This window comes from Coccomyxa subellipsoidea, assembly GCF_000258705.1.
Source record: "Coccomyxa subellipsoidea C-169, whole genome shotgun sequence".
Taxonomy (NCBI): domain Eukaryota; kingdom Viridiplantae; phylum Chlorophyta; class Trebouxiophyceae; family Coccomyxaceae; genus Coccomyxa; species Coccomyxa subellipsoidea.
Genome location: NW_005178029.1, coordinates 1,451,881 through 1,468,686, shown reverse-complemented (window position 1 = coordinate 1,468,686; position 16,806 = coordinate 1,451,881). Strand labels below are relative to the sequence as shown.

General features: G+C 53.7%; 4 protein-coding genes across 4 annotated transcripts; all 4 read right to left on the bottom strand.

Annotated features, from left to right (window-relative positions):
• Positions 1-311: 311 nt before the first annotated feature.
• Positions 312-4,177, bottom strand: COCSUDRAFT_30554 (hypothetical protein; the record flags this gene model as incomplete). The annotated part of the gene is made up of 10 exons (XM_005645423.1): positions 3,941-4,177; positions 3,464-3,616; positions 3,193-3,330; positions 2,858-3,043; positions 2,415-2,569; positions 1,850-2,163; positions 1,414-1,572; positions 1,225-1,302; positions 846-1,064; positions 312-506 (listed from the first exon to the last, which is right to left on the bottom strand). Exons 2-10 carry the CDS (start codon positions 3,598-3,600, stop codon positions 312-314), a joined length of 1,581 nt encoding a protein of 526 aa, XP_005645480.1. The 5' UTR covers positions 3,601-3,616; positions 3,941-4,177.
• Positions 4,178-4,296: 119 nt separating this feature from the next.
• COCSUDRAFT_54284 (kinase-like protein) lies at positions 4,297-7,963 on the bottom strand. The gene is made up of 9 exons (XM_005645422.1): positions 7,728-7,963; positions 7,403-7,640; positions 7,201-7,298; positions 6,987-7,074; positions 6,749-6,896; positions 6,452-6,641; positions 6,019-6,288; positions 5,689-5,877; positions 4,297-5,565 (listed from the first exon to the last, which is right to left on the bottom strand). Exons 1-9 carry the CDS (start codon positions 7,899-7,901, stop codon positions 5,347-5,349), a joined length of 1,614 nt encoding a protein of 537 aa, XP_005645479.1. The 5' UTR covers positions 7,902-7,963; the 3' UTR covers positions 4,297-5,346.
• A 1,476-nt stretch (positions 7,964-9,439) lies between these two features.
• On the bottom strand, positions 9,440-11,395 carry COCSUDRAFT_57477 (hypothetical protein; the record flags this gene model as incomplete). The annotated part of the gene is made up of 6 exons (XM_005645421.1): positions 9,440-9,889; positions 10,030-10,152; positions 10,252-10,356; positions 10,524-10,775; positions 10,857-11,057; positions 11,381-11,395. The coding sequence occupies 6 exons, from the start codon at positions 11,393-11,395 to the stop codon at positions 9,440-9,442; spliced, it is 1,146 nt and encodes a 381-aa protein (XP_005645478.1).
• A 1,850-nt stretch (positions 11,396-13,245) lies between these two features.
• Positions 13,246-16,004, bottom strand: COCSUDRAFT_18078 (B subunit of glutamyl-tRNA amidotransferase; the record flags this gene model as incomplete). The annotated part of the gene is made up of 10 exons (XM_005645420.1): positions 13,246-13,354; positions 13,494-13,648; positions 13,828-13,953; positions 14,113-14,301; positions 14,431-14,510; positions 14,624-14,726; positions 14,820-14,924; positions 15,031-15,257; positions 15,492-15,741; positions 15,849-16,004. 10 exons carry the CDS (start codon positions 16,002-16,004, stop codon positions 13,246-13,248), a joined length of 1,500 nt encoding a protein of 499 aa, XP_005645477.1.
• Between the last annotated feature and the right edge of the window lie 802 nt (positions 16,005-16,806).

Here is a 16,806-nt window from a genome sequence, read left to right as displayed (position 1 = left end):
AGATGTCTTGGATCTGACAAGAAATGCAGAGCGTCACGTCCTGCATGCTTTGCTAATTAAAGTTAGATGGGACAGCAATTAATGCAACATGTCAATTGTTTGCTCACAGATCAGAGGATTATGGTACAAGAGTCAGAATGTTGCTTCCCTCCAAAAGCTGAGAGTGCCGGCTTAGTGCAGTATGCTCGCATACTGTCAGTGTAAACCTCGCTCATTGCACTCGGCTCACAACATGCACACAGGCATGCACACACCAGTGATACTCGTGCGCTGACAAGCAGCCCCTCCGGCATTCATCCAGGCGCTGCTGCTCAGTCGTCGTCTGCGGTGGTCAGCAGCTTGGCCATGGGGTCATCTGCGCGCGCCCTGGTCATCCTGTATGCCTCCATCTCCTCTGCAGTCACCTCCTCGCCGCCCGCCAGCGAGTTGTACTTGCGTTTCCTCTCATCCTTCTCCACTGCTGCAGCCTGAGCTGCACGCTCCCTCTTCAGCGCCGCCTTCAGCTTCTCCTCATCCAGTGTCACATCCCCCACATCCGTTCCCCACACGTCGCTCTTGCTGGCAGGCGCCTGCAGCACAGACACTTTTGTCACTCCCATTGCAGCCACTGCCAGCACACTTCATATTGCTATTGTTACAAGCTTTCCCTGCCAAAAGGCAAGGTGCGTCTGCAGACAAGCTGCAATTATAGGCTGCCACAATCCTGCCCCTTGTTGGACTCGCCAAATCCAAGCAAGACCCACTCAACTGTGGGCATGGTGCTCGGTATTTAAACCGGCCCCCCCAGCCAAGGCCCACTACTATACAAGATACCATGTGTATGATATTGATATTGATATTTGTACACTGCAGCCTGCACATTTTGGATGGGGGGGCCGTACCGCTGCAGAAGAGCGAGCGGCGGCCGCGTTGTCGGCGGCGCGGCTGATGAGGTTGGCCTCCATCTGCGCGACAGCCTCTGCGGCCGCATCGTGGCCTGCCGCGCCCGTGCAGTAGCTGTTCTTCACGCACTGATGACAGCAGGCATAGCCCCACTGCCCGCTCGACCACCAGCTTCCCCACACCTGTGCACATCCAACCCCAGGTCACCAATCCGCACAAGAGCCTGCATTCCGGCCACATAGTATTGGCAGTTCCAGGGCACCCAAGACTGATTGCATTCCACCCTCCCCACACACGCCCTGCTGGCATATGTCAAGAGCAAGATCAAGTCTGCGGGCGCACCGATGTGTGATTGTTGATGAGTTCGTCCTCCACGTAGCGCGAGCGCCTGATGCCAGCCTCCCCCTTGATCACCCGCCCCTGCCACATCAGCCCCATGTCAGCCCCTGCAACCATAACCAAGAGCATGCAGTGCAAAAAAATAGGACACTAGGCATGTTTGCTGATGGCTCTATTGCAGGAGACAATCACCTGTGCATTGTACTCGACGTAGTTCTCGCTCTGCGCGAGCGCGAGCACTTCGTCGTCGGGCTGCTTGGCGGCGCTGCCGTACTTGGCCATGACCTGCTCCTTGCTCTTCCCCTGCAGCACCTCCTTCTTCGCCTTGAACTGCTGGAACAGCGCCTCCGCCTGCCAAGCACCACCCACACCCAGGCCAGTAACTCGCCGTCCCAGACATTGCTGCTGACTATTGTCCTTGCAGCATGCACCACGCAATCCAGACACCTTGACAGCTCCTCCACCAGGCCAAACAACACTATGAGAGAGACACAGGGAGGCTCCCCGCGAGTCAGGCCCAACACCTCAAGCCCTGGCCATGAGGAGGAACGCTATACTGTGAAGCTACGGGGAAGCTGCCGACGAGGAGGCAGTGAGGAAATGGGGGTGAGGTGTGAGAGGGGCGCACCTGGCTGGGGGCGGCCTGCATGTGGATGTCCTGGCCCTTGTCGTGCGCGGAGAAGGAATGCACGGCCAGGGCCTCCATGTCGTAGTAGTCACCAGAGCGGCGCACAAAGTTGTCGCCCTGGAAGGCCTTCTGGGAGGCGTCCTTGAAGGGCAGCGGGTCCTCGCGCATGGAGCGCGACTTGGGGTCGTAGTGCGCGCTGTTGGCGTCCAGGTTCAACAAGTACTTGGCCGTGTCCTCGCGGATGCGCAGGTTGCGCACCGACCCCGACGCGCCGCCCGCTGTTGTCCGCACCCGCTTCTCCACCTTGCCAAACCCTGCGCATGCACTTATGAGCTCAGGACTTTGACTATATCTCTGACAATAATCCGCAGGTCTTCAGAGAAACATTACTTGTCAGCTTCAGTGCATACCTCGACATGAGACTCTTTCATCCACATGAGTGCCGGTGCATGCATGAATACTGCATGTAACATGCACGCATTGCAAAAAAAAAATGGTAAATTGCAGTAATTTATTAGAGACAGAGGATATGGGCGTGCTGACTCAGGATGCAAAGGCAGCGCACCAGCCTCCTCCTGCTCGGTGATCTTGTCCTCGTCCTCGCGGTCGTCATCCTCCTCCTCCTCACTGCTGCTGCCGGCCGCCTCGCCGTTGCCAAACCGCTTCTCCAGCTCTGCCTTCTTGCGCATCGCCCGCTTCGCCTCCTCCACCTTCTCATACCTGAACAGGCCCACCACCCCATGCATTCATCCCCTTGCTCTACCCTCGCCGACCCCCCACAGCCCTTGCTCTACAGGGTGTGAGGGGCGTGCCCTACAGCATCCATTACGATCACCGCCCATAAACCCCCAAATCCACGGCCCCGCGATTGTCAGAGGTACGAGTCCATCTGCAATTCATCCTCAGTCTACACCGATTGACTGAGAGCACATTCTCCCAATCTGGCGATGCTGCAAAATTCCCACAGCCGACAGAGGGCAGCAGTGCTCAAGACTCTACGCAGCGCACCTGTCCATGACGCGGGTGTACTCAGAGGCGTCATAGCCATTCCAGCGGTCGCGGCGCGCCTCGTACGTCTCCAGCGAGATGTCCTCCACCTTCTCGTCCGCCGCGATGTGCTTGCTGGTCCACTTCGCGCCCTTGCTGCGCGGCCGCTCCATGCAGTCCTTGGTCTTGTGCGACATTGCCCCGCAGCTGCAGCACAAGCACAACCACATTAATAGCCCAGTAAAAGGTCTAATGCGAGACCCAGGTTTTTAGTAAGGCCTGGCCAATTGCTCACAGCTGCGTGTGCCGGTGTTCTTCATGTCGAGAGAAAGCAGCATGGCCCGGACAGGACTCACTTTTCGCATGCGCCCTTGCGGAACTTTTTGGCCTGGAAGACCTTGGCACCGCGGTCATAGAATTTGCCGACCTCGTCCTTGGCATGCGTGCGCCAATCCTTCTGATGCTTCAGCGATGGCTGGTCGTTGTTCAAGTACCTGTGGTGACAGCCCGTGCATTATCACCCCACGCCCCAGCTTGCTTGGTGCATAAGCGAAGCACATCACATGGCTATGCATTGGGAGGTTCAGAGAGATTGTCAGGAGGGGAAATACGGAGGACGGTTCGCACCAGGGCGCACTGGACATATACTGGGGAATATGAGGATTGATTTCTTTCCCCTCTTCATCCACAGCTGCCGGCGCGATACCAGCCTTACGCGCCTCCTCAAGCTCCTTCTGGCGACGGTACTCCGCCATGCCTGACATGGTGGCTGTTCAGCCCCTGGTCATAGGCGCAAATAAGCATCAGCTGGATGTGGTGTTGAAGAAAAAGAGAGACTCTCATAGAAGCGCCTTGATTGGGTCTCAGTCACTGCCTGAAGGTAGTACATTGAAGCAGCAGATACAAGCATAGTCTTGAAACTGAGAGACGCCAGATCCTGGAGTTCCAAATCTGCCAAGCAAGCGATCCTAAATACATGGAGGACGATTGCTAAAGCAGTTCAATCACCAAGATTCTGCTTTCAATCCTAACAAATAGCTACTTCGTGTCTATTGCAGGAGACACAAGCACGACGCAGGTTTTGCGAATGTAATAATATGTCACCTGCACGGGTACACCACCACTGTACTGGTTGTCTCCTGCTGGGCAGGCAGACGGCTTGAAGATTCACTTCAAACGTGCACCCTTTCTGGAGCAATGCTATCTTTTCGGACACACACGGTCCTCCTCTTCTTCAAGATATGTCAGGTGAAGATCACGTTGCTACCGCACTCCTTGCGTGCCTTCACAATTGTGTTTGCACGCGTGAGATATATTTTTGGTCACAAAAAAAGCTCAAATCTGTTCCGAGGGAAGCAGCTTCAGGTTCCAGGCTTCAGGTAGGTCAGCCAACTGTGCATTAGGTGATCTTTACGTCATCCTGCCAGCCTTGACCCAACTGCACTGTCAAGACTTCATCTCTCGGATGTTTTCTTTACATGCAAGCCTTGGCCAGAACTCCTTTGATCAATGGAAATTCAGTCAAGCATGACGCTCTGCAGCGCTACAGCTGCCCCGGCCGGGGACAGCGGGCCGGGCCACTGATACACCGTCACGGTGTGACGCTTGGCAAGGGTCACACACCCACTCATTCAGTCTTTTCTTCGAATTGCATTAGTGTCTCCTTGTCAAAAGTTATTATAAGATAACATAATCTTTGTAATCCTCATGCTGGTCAACTGCAGTCACACTATACCTTACTTTTGCGCAAGACCAAGGACTCTTTGACCCCAGTGGGTCGGACCCACTGGGTACTGCAGCATCATGCTGACAGCCATGACCATGCAAATGGTCGTTCCCCAGACAGTGGTGCTGAGGCATGTAAAATACACACTCCAAAGCATCAGGATGACCCAGTTTCTGGACTGAACCACACTGCCATTCCAAAAAGATTTTGCTTTGCTGAACAACCCCATCCTCTCCCAAGCTACTTTGTGGCTGTGCATCCTCTAATCTTTCATCAACTGCTCCTGTCAAGGTCAGTCCATCTAAGTCGAAAACTTCTCAGCATGCTCTCAACTGGGATGCTCTTGTCAAGTTGCCCAACCCATCATCAACATCCCCTAGGTGTGCTATCGGCAATCAGCACGGTGACCCTGCCAAACGATCAGATTGTTGTACATAAGGACTACAGCCAGACAGAACCCCATGGAAAGGATACACTCGAACGCAGAAAAGAGTCGATTAGATTAGATCGGCCTCCTAGTGCGGCATACTTCACCAAGGCAGGGCCCTTCACGCTGAGGGGCATGGCCCGCCATGTCCCGGAGAAACCAGCGTGTGCGACCACTGCACCCGCGCTGCCGCTACCCCTCAATGGCAGCCACAGCTCTGCACACACTCCTCGCTGCCCTGTGAGGCTGAGTGCTTCCCTGGCCAGCTGGGGGCCCCCGTTAGCCAGCGGCGCACGCTGGGCAGCAGCTGCCCTGGCCTCTGGCAGAGGAGAAGCTCAGCCGGGCGCGGAGGGGCGTCTATTGGAAGCTGTTGGAGCGCAGCAGGTTCTGCTGGCGCGATATGTCGGCGGTGGGGGGCCGTGGGTAGCCGTTGCCCTCAACCACGCTCATTTTGCCGACGCCGCTGCCGATGCTCTCAACGGCCGCGCGCGCCCCCTGCCGGTCCCACACCTGCGGCACGTACCGCTGTGCCTCGGTCTGGAAGTCCTTCACGCGCTCCCGCGGCAGGCTCGTAGCCTGCGCACACACAAAGTAAATGTGCTGAGCATCTGCATGTCTTTTGTTGTGCTGTTTGTGTACCAGCATTTGCACACAGCCAATAATAAGAAGAGGCTGGAAACGTATGTGGCTTGCACACACCTGCCCCAGGTTGCCGTTGTGGCCCGGCACGCGGCCGGGCAGGCCGCCCCCCTCCAGGTGCGCAAACTGCCGCTTGAAGTTGTCCACCGCGGAGGGGTACACAAAGTTGGTCTGCTGCTTGTTGCTCAAGTAGTCTGCCAGCATGTGCGGGTGGTACTCCAGGATCTCCCTGTATATCAGATCCCGCACCTGCGCGACGTACACAATATCAGGCCTCTCTCAAACTCACGCTGCTTCCCATGCTGATATCCTGCCCCCCATTGGTCACGCTAGCGCCGGTGGTGCAACGCTGTTGTGTGAGAATGACCACAGACGCGTTCACGGGCGCACCTCGTCGGTGGTCAGCTTGCGCCGCTCGAAGTCGAAGGAGAGTTTGGAGACGGGCTGCGCGGAGGGCTCGCGGCCGGGCTGGCTGAGGCCCGCAAAGTAGGGGTCGGCCAGCGCCTCCTCGCTGCTGGGCCGCTCCGCCGGGTCAAAGGCCAGCATGCGCTTCAGCAGCCGCAGCGCGCCCCGGTCCGCGCGCGGGAAATACTGCTCCAGGTTCACTCCCGGCTTGCGCCGCATGTTCATCAGGAATCGCCGCGCCTTCTCGTTCCTCACCTGCATGCCACCACAGCCTTAGTCAGCCTCACACATCACGCTCTGTCTTGAAACATCTGAACTTCTCTACCAAAATTGCATGGCCTACTGTGTAATACACTGTGGCGCGGATGGCCTTCAGGCTTTCGAACAAATAGGAGGAGCATGTGGTCGAGGCGCCTGCCTTTGCGATGACCTCGGCCGAGGGCGTGCCCAGGAGGTCAGTGATGAGCTCCAGCTGGTGCACCACATTGCGGCCAGGGAACAGCGGCTTGCCCAACAGGATTTCTGCAAATATGCAGCCTATGGACCAGATGTCAATCGCTGTCGAATATTTTGCGAAGAAGGAGCCGCACAGCTCTGGCGCCCGATACCTGTGTGCACAGGACATTCTCAGGACGGTGAGAACTTTTCTGGACTTTCAGGACCTTTGAACGCATTGTTGGATGCCAAGCACGTAGCTTTAGCTGAGACGACCCACCATCTGGTGGCCACATAGTCTGTCCAGAAGATTGTGGTCGGCATGTCATTGAAGGACGGCCGCGCCAGGCCAAAGTCGCAGACTTTCAGCTTGCAGTCCGCGTTTGCCAGGATGTTCTTTGGCTTGAGATCCCTATGGAACACTTTAGCTGCACGTGCACAGCCTCGCTCAGCAAATCTACAACTGCCTAGAGGGTACAACCAGGAAATAGGCAGTGGTGGAACCCACAGCGCCCTACCTGTGTGGATGTACTTCAGTCCTCGAAGCATCTGATACAAGAAAAACTGGTGGTGCTCCGGTGTCAAGTCGTCGTTGGCTTTGATGACCTGTAAGCGTGGAGACATGGATTGGAGAGATCCTTCCGGTCCAGGTGGCCAACAGCAAGTAAATTTCACTCCTAATCACCACAAAACATTGCTTGCGGAGCACGCTAACGTAGAAGCGAGAATTACCTGGTGCAGGTCAGTTTCCATTAGCTCAAAGACAACGTAGATGTCCTTAAACTCTCGAGGGCTGGGTGGCAGCATGATATGCTTGATCTCCACAATATCTGCGGTCATGCAATGTGTTATTCGTATTATCTCCCAGCACAAATTGGCTGCTGCCGAACCCAGATGTCCCAACCCCAACTTCTTCCTGGAAGCTAGCACAGACCTGGGTGCCGCAGAAGGCGCAGCAATTTGATTTCCCGCAGGATGCGAGTGGCATCAGAGACGTGATCAAACACGTTGTGGATCTTCTTGATGGCCACTTTCTCCCCTGTCTTGATATCCACCGCAGAGCACACCACTCCATAACTGCCTTTGCCGATGACCTCCTTTATAGCGTAGCGATTGGCCTCGCCGTACTCCGTAAAGAACTCCTTCGTGTCCATTCTACTGCGAGAAGATTTCTGCAATGCACCAGATAATCAGAACGGGCCTTCCATGCCGCTTCCCCAAAGTTCGCTGTGCCAAGGCAGATACAATGGGAATCCTGCCTTACTGCCACGTTGCTGCCGACCAGCACGTATCGACAGCTGATCGTCACAGGTCTGTCTTCGAGATATGTGCCGAGGATGAGCTACTGGGGGTTTGTGCGCGCTTGCGTGACTGTCATTTTCCTTCTCAGATCGGAACCAATTCGCTGGGTACCAACTTTTCAACTTTTTCATACGGCATCTCCTGCCCTGTGCCTCTCACACCACTATCTCGCCGTTCAACACCAATGAGGAATCCACAGAGTTATAAGCTGGCTATGTTCAATATCTGCCAGTAGTGCCCCTGCCCACCCGAGTCGGCCTCAGGCGCCAAATTTGGCAACGTATCCCCCTTGCATGGTAAAAATTCTCGACATTAAATCGAGAGCGGTGGGCATGGTGGAGAGAGTCCTGCAGGACAAGACGATGCTCACACAAATTTGGTCCATGTGCTGCAGCCCATATGCCCAGCCAGCCTTCGAGGGATGCACAGTTATATAACTAGCCGGTGCCGCAGCGCGGCTACTAGCAGATGCCCATCCGAGCGCTAGGAGATGCCAGCCTGGCATGTCGACATGCACATGCCCCCAAATGCAGTGGCTGCCCGCCAGGGCTGCTAGCAGGTTACAAAGGCCATGGCCAGCTGCGGTGGCAATGCGAACACTACCCAGAATGCCTGCCACAGACTAGGAAATGCTTTCAAAAATCACTACCTTGTTCAACTTGACCTTATTGAATACGGTAATGTCACATTAAGTTGTGACACTACTTGCAAGTTGCAGTCACTGGTCGTTCCTGGCCAGTGACACTCAGCACGACGACCATCATGTGACACAATCATATGACGAATGATCCCGTAACTGTTTGCCGGGCAAACTTTGCCCGGAGCACAATATAGAGCACAACCTATTGTGGCAGCGAACGTGCCAAAGTCTACAGATATTTGGTTACCTGCTCAGCATGCTTTCGGCAGGTGAAAGAGGTGAGTCACCATAACGACTCGTACAAGGTGAACACCTCAGTTCAGCAATTATTAAGTACTGTGTGCACGTCCGCTTGTGCTCCAACTGAGATCGGCAGCTTTGGCCTGTCTGGAGCCTTTGAGAACATTGCGAAGACAACATTCCCAGAAAGCGTGAAAGACTTGATGGTCACCCTGAGCATGCACACTGCTCCATGTCCTAAAAGCAAATCAGGCAAAATTTTCCATACCACGAATGCAGGCAATTTTACTGCCAAACAACTTTTGATAAGGTAAAGCAAACATCTGATCTGCCGTCACACTTAAACAGGACCTCTTCTTTTGAGGTCTACAGCTCCTACAATGTCTGGGAGGCTGAGCCGAGGACTATTGACGGAGGGGTGGAGACCTAAATATTGCCACAGGTACTGGGAATGGCCAGGAGCCACACGTCAGTAGACAGCTTCAAAATCGAAAACCAAGAATCTTATGTGCTTGCTGCTTCACACTGCTAAGCCAATTATCACCCAATAAGAAAAGGCGCCCAGCACTGTCTGATCTGCTGAGCACATTGCAGAGCGCAACATGGACAGACATTGCAAGAAAGCACAGAATAGCACACCGCGGATATGAGCTTACCGCATGAGCTAACAACCGTCTCCTCATTTTTTCAAGGGCAGCCATGCCCACGTAGAGCTTCAATTTTCTCACGCATCAGCCGAACTCGCAACGAGCAAGGCACACCTGATGAGCCAGTTCAAAAGAACGCAAATCATCCTGCGCCGTTGGTGTGGCCTTGTGGGGGCTCCGTCATGGCATCGTGGCTGCGCTTGTACATGGCGGCCGCATTTGCAGCAGCCAGTTGGTAGCCGGGGGGGACCTGCAACAAGGGGCCCTGCGGCTGGGGGGCCACATGCGCGCCCGGGTAGGCGTAGGGGGCATCATAGAACAGGCCGTCCGGGCACCTGTGCACGTTGCCAAACCAGGTGGGCGAGGTGCCGTCAGGGCCCCCCACCTCTGGGAAGGTGAGCGAGGGCTGGCTGTGGAAGCTGTAGGCGCCGGGGGGCGACCCCAGCAAGCCGGGGGTGGGCACCGCCTGGGGCATGGCCGTGAAGGAGTCGCCCGGCTGCTGCGGCTGAGGCGACCCCAGCAGAACATCCTGCCGGGCCCCAATCTGCGCCTGCAGCGAGTCCCTTGCACCCGTTGCAATCCTCACCGTCGCCTGTTCAAAGATTGCAGGATCAGGGCGTCGGCTGACCAACTTGACTTGGTATACGCATGTTTTGGCGCTCTAGTGAAATGAAGCGGAAAAGTAAACTTCTTCGAGCAATGGATAGGCAAGACGGCAGAAGCACAGCTCACTTGCGCCCTCTTCTGCTGCTGCTTTGTGGGACGGTGCAGGAAGTCCTCCAGTGGCACGTTGGCCAGCAGCGTCTCAAGCACTGCCGCTGCAGCTGCCTGTTTCGCTTCCTTCTTACCCCGCCCCTGCTCACAGCCCCTTCAGTCCATATTGTGATGAAAGTACCTTCACCTTCCCCTGAAATAAGAAGAGCCTCAGGTTGCAGTATCTCATTTCAGGCCTACCTTCCCGGTGCCACTGGAGTAGAGAGTAGCCCGATCCACAGATAGCAGCTTGGCCTCCACAGTGAACGGACCCAGGTTGCTCTCTGCCCTCTCAGAGTATGTCAACTGCGCAGATAGAGCACGCAACATGTAAGTAGTCCATATTAAGAAGCAAGAGGGATCTCTCACGTTTTGCTGTGAGTATAAAATTGGGAGGCAGCTCTTCGCCAAAACTTTGCTCTATATTGTTGTACACATTGTACACGCTCAGATTTGCTGCCTCAGTGATGCACAGCACTGCGCGCCTCGAGGCTGAGGCGGGTGGCATACTCGTGCAGAACCGCGAGAGGACTTTTGTTTTGAGCCCCCGGCAGGGCGCGATAGACCTCTATCAGGTGCTTGCAGCGAGGATAGCTGCTCAGGGGGTTGGGGTCAGCTTGGGGGTGCTGTGAGTGATCCCCCTGCTGGTCTGCACCCCCTGCAGAGTCTCCGCTGATGTGCAGGGCATCCACAGTGGGGGACGCAGGGAGCGCTGTGCTTTCGCCCTGCGGTGTAGAGGCACAGGTTTTATGATGTCCATGCACCTTTTGGAAGAAGGCTTCATTGTTCTGCTGCCAAAAGGCTACCTTTGTCTGTGTGGAACCAGCGGCCGTCAATGCTGCATCCACATCCTCCTGCCGGGATGAGCTCTTGCGCAACAATTGCAAGAGGTAGTTGATGGAGGCCTGGCCAATCTCTGCAGGTTGCACGGGAGGACGAGCTCCCTCAATATCCCATTCAGCTGTATCCGCGGCAAGGAGATGGGCACCCACGGGGTGGCCGTTCACCTGCAATGACACATTAGAATGTTGAGGCAATTTAGAGCGAGGCCTTCCTTCACCCTCCACTGATCTGAGCCAGAATCATTCTAGAGCGCAACCAATCGAAGCGACACTGCTCTGAAAATATTTGTTGATGGAAGATAGTAATATTAGGCACTCAAGCGGACGGACCTGATTGAGCAACTGACATGCCTTTGTCGCTGCTTCAGCGTTGCTAAATCTGATCACACCATATCCGCACTCTTGGCGAAACTGGAAACGCAGTACATCATCTCCAACGGCATGTATCGCCTTCTCTACCTCAGCAAAGCTTGCTATGGGAGGCAGACCGCCAAAGAAAACATCAGTGCTCCCAATCATCTGATCCCTGTCACTGAATCGCCTGCAAAGGTGTCCGTGTCATCACACTCAGATGGAGATTGAAGTAACACCGGCTTACAATCGAACCTGTCTGAGGTTTTCGAAGAGCAAAGGGACAGTATTGCTCCAGAATGCAAGAACTGTTCCACACGTGCGTGCAGCACGCACACAGCATGCTCCCATCCTGACACATCTCTCTTGCAAGCAGCTTTGCGCACTTCATTGAGCTATGCGTGAACTAAGAGCTTCGGTGAATCACTACTTGCCCTCTACTACCTGCTGTGCATATATTTAGGTTCCGGGCGCTTAGTGACAAGTGGGCAATTCCAAGAGCAACATGCATAAGGTTATATGCTGTTGCTCGAGAGCATTGGACAAGTTAGATCGAATTATACATCTGATAACAAAGGTGTTTTGTCAGATGCAAATCTTCTCCGCCTGGCGTTATCGAGCGACGAAGGAGCCGAGAAGGCTTTCGCCTCTTACTGACAGCACGTTCTACACGATATGGTCGTCAACGCCCGTATGAAAACGATCCTGAGGTACTTATGTTGACCTTGATCTTAATCAATGTCATTAGTAATCATCAACTACAGTATGTCGTCTCTTTTCACCAGTCTTCGTGATTCAGGCTCGAGGCCGGGGGTATCGTTACTTCAGAATATCAACTGAAAACGTCGCTGTCTTGCTGGCTGCTGGGGTGAGTTTCCTTTCTTGACTGTGATTTGTATCTGTCTTCCCACTAAACCATGCGCTGGGACAGATCATTCAAGATTCAGGGAATCTGACCTCGTTCGGCATCCACATTTTGCACTGCATTTTGGAGCTGGTGTTTTTTGTGAAGGGTCGTATAGCGTTGCAGATACTTGTTGAGTTGTCAAAGGCGACCGAGACCGACCTCCACCCCTGGCAGGTCATGTCCTTTCTGCATCAATGCCTGCATCTTGGTTGCTCGTGCATCTGTGCCACACTCCAGGAAATTCTAAAATTGATACTTTCTTGTACCTGCAAATGCAGGTGGAATTAGACTCGAGCTCGCTACCGTGAAGCTGTCACAAGGCACATCTGAACTTTTATCGCAGGTTGACCGCAAGTTTCATGGCAGCGATCCAATGGAGGTGTCAGAAGAGGACGTTGCTGCGTGGCATGCTACACCCAAGAAAAAAGATCACACATTGAACGTGTCAGAAATCACGAATGTGAGGGCATTGTTTGTCGCCTGCATGTTCCTGTGTTGCAATGCATCCCTGTGCACTTACTGTAGTCTTCTTTTTGGGGACCTGAATCTGTTTTGAGCTGTCTCATGAATGTGGAGACTGATTGATGTCACCACGGTGGTGAATTTGCATGCAGCGACCAGAAGAAATTTGTCAGCAGATTAATAAGGTGGAAGACGATCTGAGGAAATTGAAGGCGCTGCTTGGAGGGTGGTGTCAACAGAAGCTTGGCAGGGCCTGCGCGTCTTCCTGGCCTATGATGTGACTTCCAGGGGTGAAGATTGCTTCTTGACGCAAGATAGAAGTTATCCCTGGCCTGTGCCCGTAGCACAACACAATAGCAACAAGGCAACTCTTATGTGCTGATCATGACTGGATGATCTCCCTCGGGAGCCGTAGCGGGCACTTTTCGTTAGCAACCTTTTACAGATGTTACAGTCACCTTTATATTGTGATTGCAGTGCAGAACAGCTATGTCTAATCTGACTCTAAAATAAAATGCTATGTCTGTAACACATCTGACATATTGGGGATGACCAGGACTGCGCCCACATTGGCATCACTTCTACATGGCGCCGCGACACAACAATGTCTTCTGCACAACCTGCAGACCTGTTTCACTTCTCGACAGGCTGTGCAGCATTTTCAGCCTCCATCAGCTTCTTCATGAGCAATTGATTCAGCATCTCCGGGTTGGCAAGCCCCTTGAACGCCTTCATGACTTGCCTGCGCATGCACACAAAGGATGACTACATACACCTATACCCAGTGCCTCTGCCAAAGCTCCCTTGCCCACAACATGCTTTTGTGCATGCAGCACTTCTCATCACAAATGCAGCAGACATTGAGGGACAATCTCACTCACCCAACAAAGAAGCCTTGCAACTTCTTCTTCCCTGCGCAGTAGTCCTGCAGCTGCTTCGGGTTTGCAGCCAGTACACTGTCCACTATGGACTCGATTGCTGCAGGGTCTGATATCTGGATGAGGCCCTGCTCCTTCAAGAATGCCTTCACCCCATCCTTCCCATCCCCCTGCTCAGCACAGAGCAATTTACGTTGTTATGAAGGAGAAGTACAAAAGCATTGCCAATTTCACCAATTCAGAGACATGCACATCAAAATCATTTGTGGGAGTAAGCAGCCTTTCTGCCGTAAGTGACAATGGGGTGACATCAAAGCCCTGGCATGCATTCGCGCACCTTGAGCAGCTTTGGCAGCACTTGTTTCCCAATCTTGCCTGATATCACGCCTTCCTCAATCGCGTTGACCAGCTCTGCTAGGGTTGCAGGTGTCAGCAGCAAGTCATCAAAGCTGCACTTGCTCTCCTGCAAGCCATAATCCCCAATTTCAGTGCCCCTTCTGTGAACATCAACTAGAGTGCAATATCGTCATAACACATTTGTATCCCTTGCATGCCAATTATCTGAGGCATGCTATGCACGGGATTAGGACAGGAAGAGCCTGAGGTACAGGACCACAGGTACCTTGGTAAATGCCATCAAGTCGCCCAGGACCCAGTTTGCTGCAAGCTTTGGGGAGGCTCCAGCAGCCACCACAGCATCAAAGTAGCCTGAGATGGGCTTCTCGTCTGCAAGAATCACAACATCTGCTGCTGGCAAATTCAGATCCACATACCGTCCCCTCACTGCCCTGGGCACCTCCGGCATGTTCTCCTGCAAATACTCCTTTGTGAGCATCCACAACCTTCCTGTGCCTTTACCAATACCCTCGGTAGTAGACAAGCTCTCAGACGCTGCAGCAAAGCAACAGCAGAGAGTGTTACGGCGGAAGGGATTGCCCACCTTCTCTTCGTCAATCAGGGCGTCTGAGACGTGCAGAGGGGGCAGGTCAGGCTCGGGAAAGTATCGGTAATCCGCCAAACCTGTGCCACCACTCTCCTTTCTCACTCACTCTGTATTGAAACAGGCACCCTTGAACCCAGTCCTGCATGCAATGGGCTGGAGGGAATGGCAACTACCATCATGAAAGACTCACCTTCTTTCACACGCATGCTGAATGTTTGCAACTTGGACTCATCAAACAGACGAGTCTCCTGGACAATCTCATCTCTCCTCCCAGACTTGTGCAAACTGACCTGCTCAGCAAAAGACAAAAAGAATGAAGCTCACTGAGCACAGAGGCGCAATTGATATATGTCAGCTCAGACGAACAAATTGTGCAACTATATCACCTGTCTCTCAATCTCAAAATCTATTGCGCGCTGCATCGCCGAAAAAGAATTCATGTTTTTGACCTCCACCTTTGTCCCTAGCGCCCGGGCCCCTTCCTCGCGCACCTAGCAAGGAGCCAGACTCCACAGTGAGCGAATGACCTTTCCCAACAACTTGCACCACTGGTATGAGGAACACTCCTGGTTGTGAATTGCACAGAAGGGGCCTCACCGAGACGTTGACATCGAAACGCATGTGGCCCTCTGCCATGACGCCGTCTGTGAGGCCCATGAACAGCATGATGCGCCGCAGCTCACTGGCATAAGCGGCCGCCTCTGCACCGTTCCTCATGTCCGGCTCGGAAACCACCTCGAGCAGCGGCACTCCTGCTCGATTGTAATCCACGAGGGAGTAGTCCGAGCCAGACAGCTGGTCTGAACCGCTGTGCACAAGCTTGCCTGCAACGCAGACAATTGCCTCTGAAAATGAGATCTGGAGCTTAATTTCTTGATCAAGGGATGCTGCGATTCATTATGACTCATCACAAAAGGGTAGGTCACCCAAATGCTGCGTTTTGTCAATGTCATGCCTTCAATTCAGTGCATCACATTGACTGTAAAGCTTAAAGGATCCCTCACATCATCCAGGAGCTAGCTCTAACTAATTATGTGCAAAGCGGACAGATTGCCAACCTGCATCCTCTTCTATGTGCGCTCGTGTGATGCCCACAGTCCTGGTGCTGCCATCAGGCAACAGTGTTTCGATCTGCCCGCCGTAGCAGATGGGCTCATCGTACTGGGATATCTGGTAGCCCTTTGGGAGATCTGGATAGAAGTACTGCTTCCTGTCAAATTTGCTCTGCCTGGCAATGTTGCACTTCAGGGCCAGCCCAGCTATGACAGCCTTGCGAAGGACACCCTCATTTAGGACAGGCAAGGTTCCCTGCGCACAACACACCAACATTGCCAGTGAGTCTGATGAGCAAGTCTGCTCCTGAGGCATGAACGCCACACAGATGCAAGGGAAGGTCTAGATCATGCAGAGCGCACCGGGTGAGCTAGGCAGATCGGGCAGACGTTTGCGTTGGCAGCGGCCTTTGTTGTGGTGCATTTGCAGAAAGCCTTGGTGTTTGTGTTGAGCTGGACGTGGCATTCTATACCGATGACAGCTTCATATGCTACCTGCGCACGGCAAGGCAGTGTCATGCCCCCCGCACAATGCCCAGCAATTTTTCATGGATGATACCGGTCTGGTCTTGCCCCACCTGAGGTTCGGCTGCCACTGTAGCTGGAGCCGCGCAGCACACGTGCTTGGCCTCCCAACACCTTGGCCGTGCGCCATATGCAGGCTGCCAATTCCTGAGTGTCTGCAGAGCTTGGCCCGTCCAGGATCTGGGTACGGCAGGATGCAAGCTCATGTGAGCTGGACTTGAAACATCTGTGGAGGTGAGAAGGCTCCTCCGCCACATAAAATTTGCAGGACGCAGCATAGCTAGCCACAGAGAAGTGCCGCTAGCACAAAATTTGTTCAATCCCGATCCCTGTACTAAACTATTAGTTCAACTCTGTGCAATTTTAATCATGTGCTTCTCACCATCATGTTCCGATGAGATCAGGAGTGGTCAGTGTTGCACACAGTGCTGCGATGCTCTAAACGTCTCGGTAGGGACAAAGCAAGGATACGATAAAAACAGTGGAAGCACCGAACTCTACTCATAGACTATACAACACTTCAATGTGAAGAGGAAGGGAATTTCCCAAACATCCAAGATTGATCTCGGAACTGAGCCCAGCCAGCCTGAGCTGACGTAGGAGTGAGTCAGGGCACGAGCCCGAGGCCAACATCTCTTCTTCCTGCTGTTCGGTCGAGATTGTTTGGAATTCGTTGCCATGATGTTGCCTCGTATTGCCTTTCTCGTGGTGATCACTGCAGTAGCCAGCAAGGGGGCTTGGGGAGCAACCAGGCCCATCGCTGATGACGTCCTGTATTCACCACAGCTGACCCTTG

Excerpts from the sequence above, each read along its gene's own strand:
- COCSUDRAFT_54284 (XM_005645422.1), bottom strand. The coding sequence starts at position 7,901 with ATGAAAAAGTTGAAAAGTTGGTACCCAGCGAATTGGTTCCGATCTGAG. Across the intron at positions 7,075-7,200 it reads TGGAAACTGACCTGCACCAG|GTCATCAAAGCCAACGACGA; the intron begins GTAATTCTCGCT and ends CCACGCTTACAG. Across the intron at positions 6,289-6,451 it reads CGGCCGAGGTCATCGCAAAG|GTGAGGAACGAGAAGGCGCG; the intron begins GCAGGCGCCTCG and ends GGTGGCATGCAG.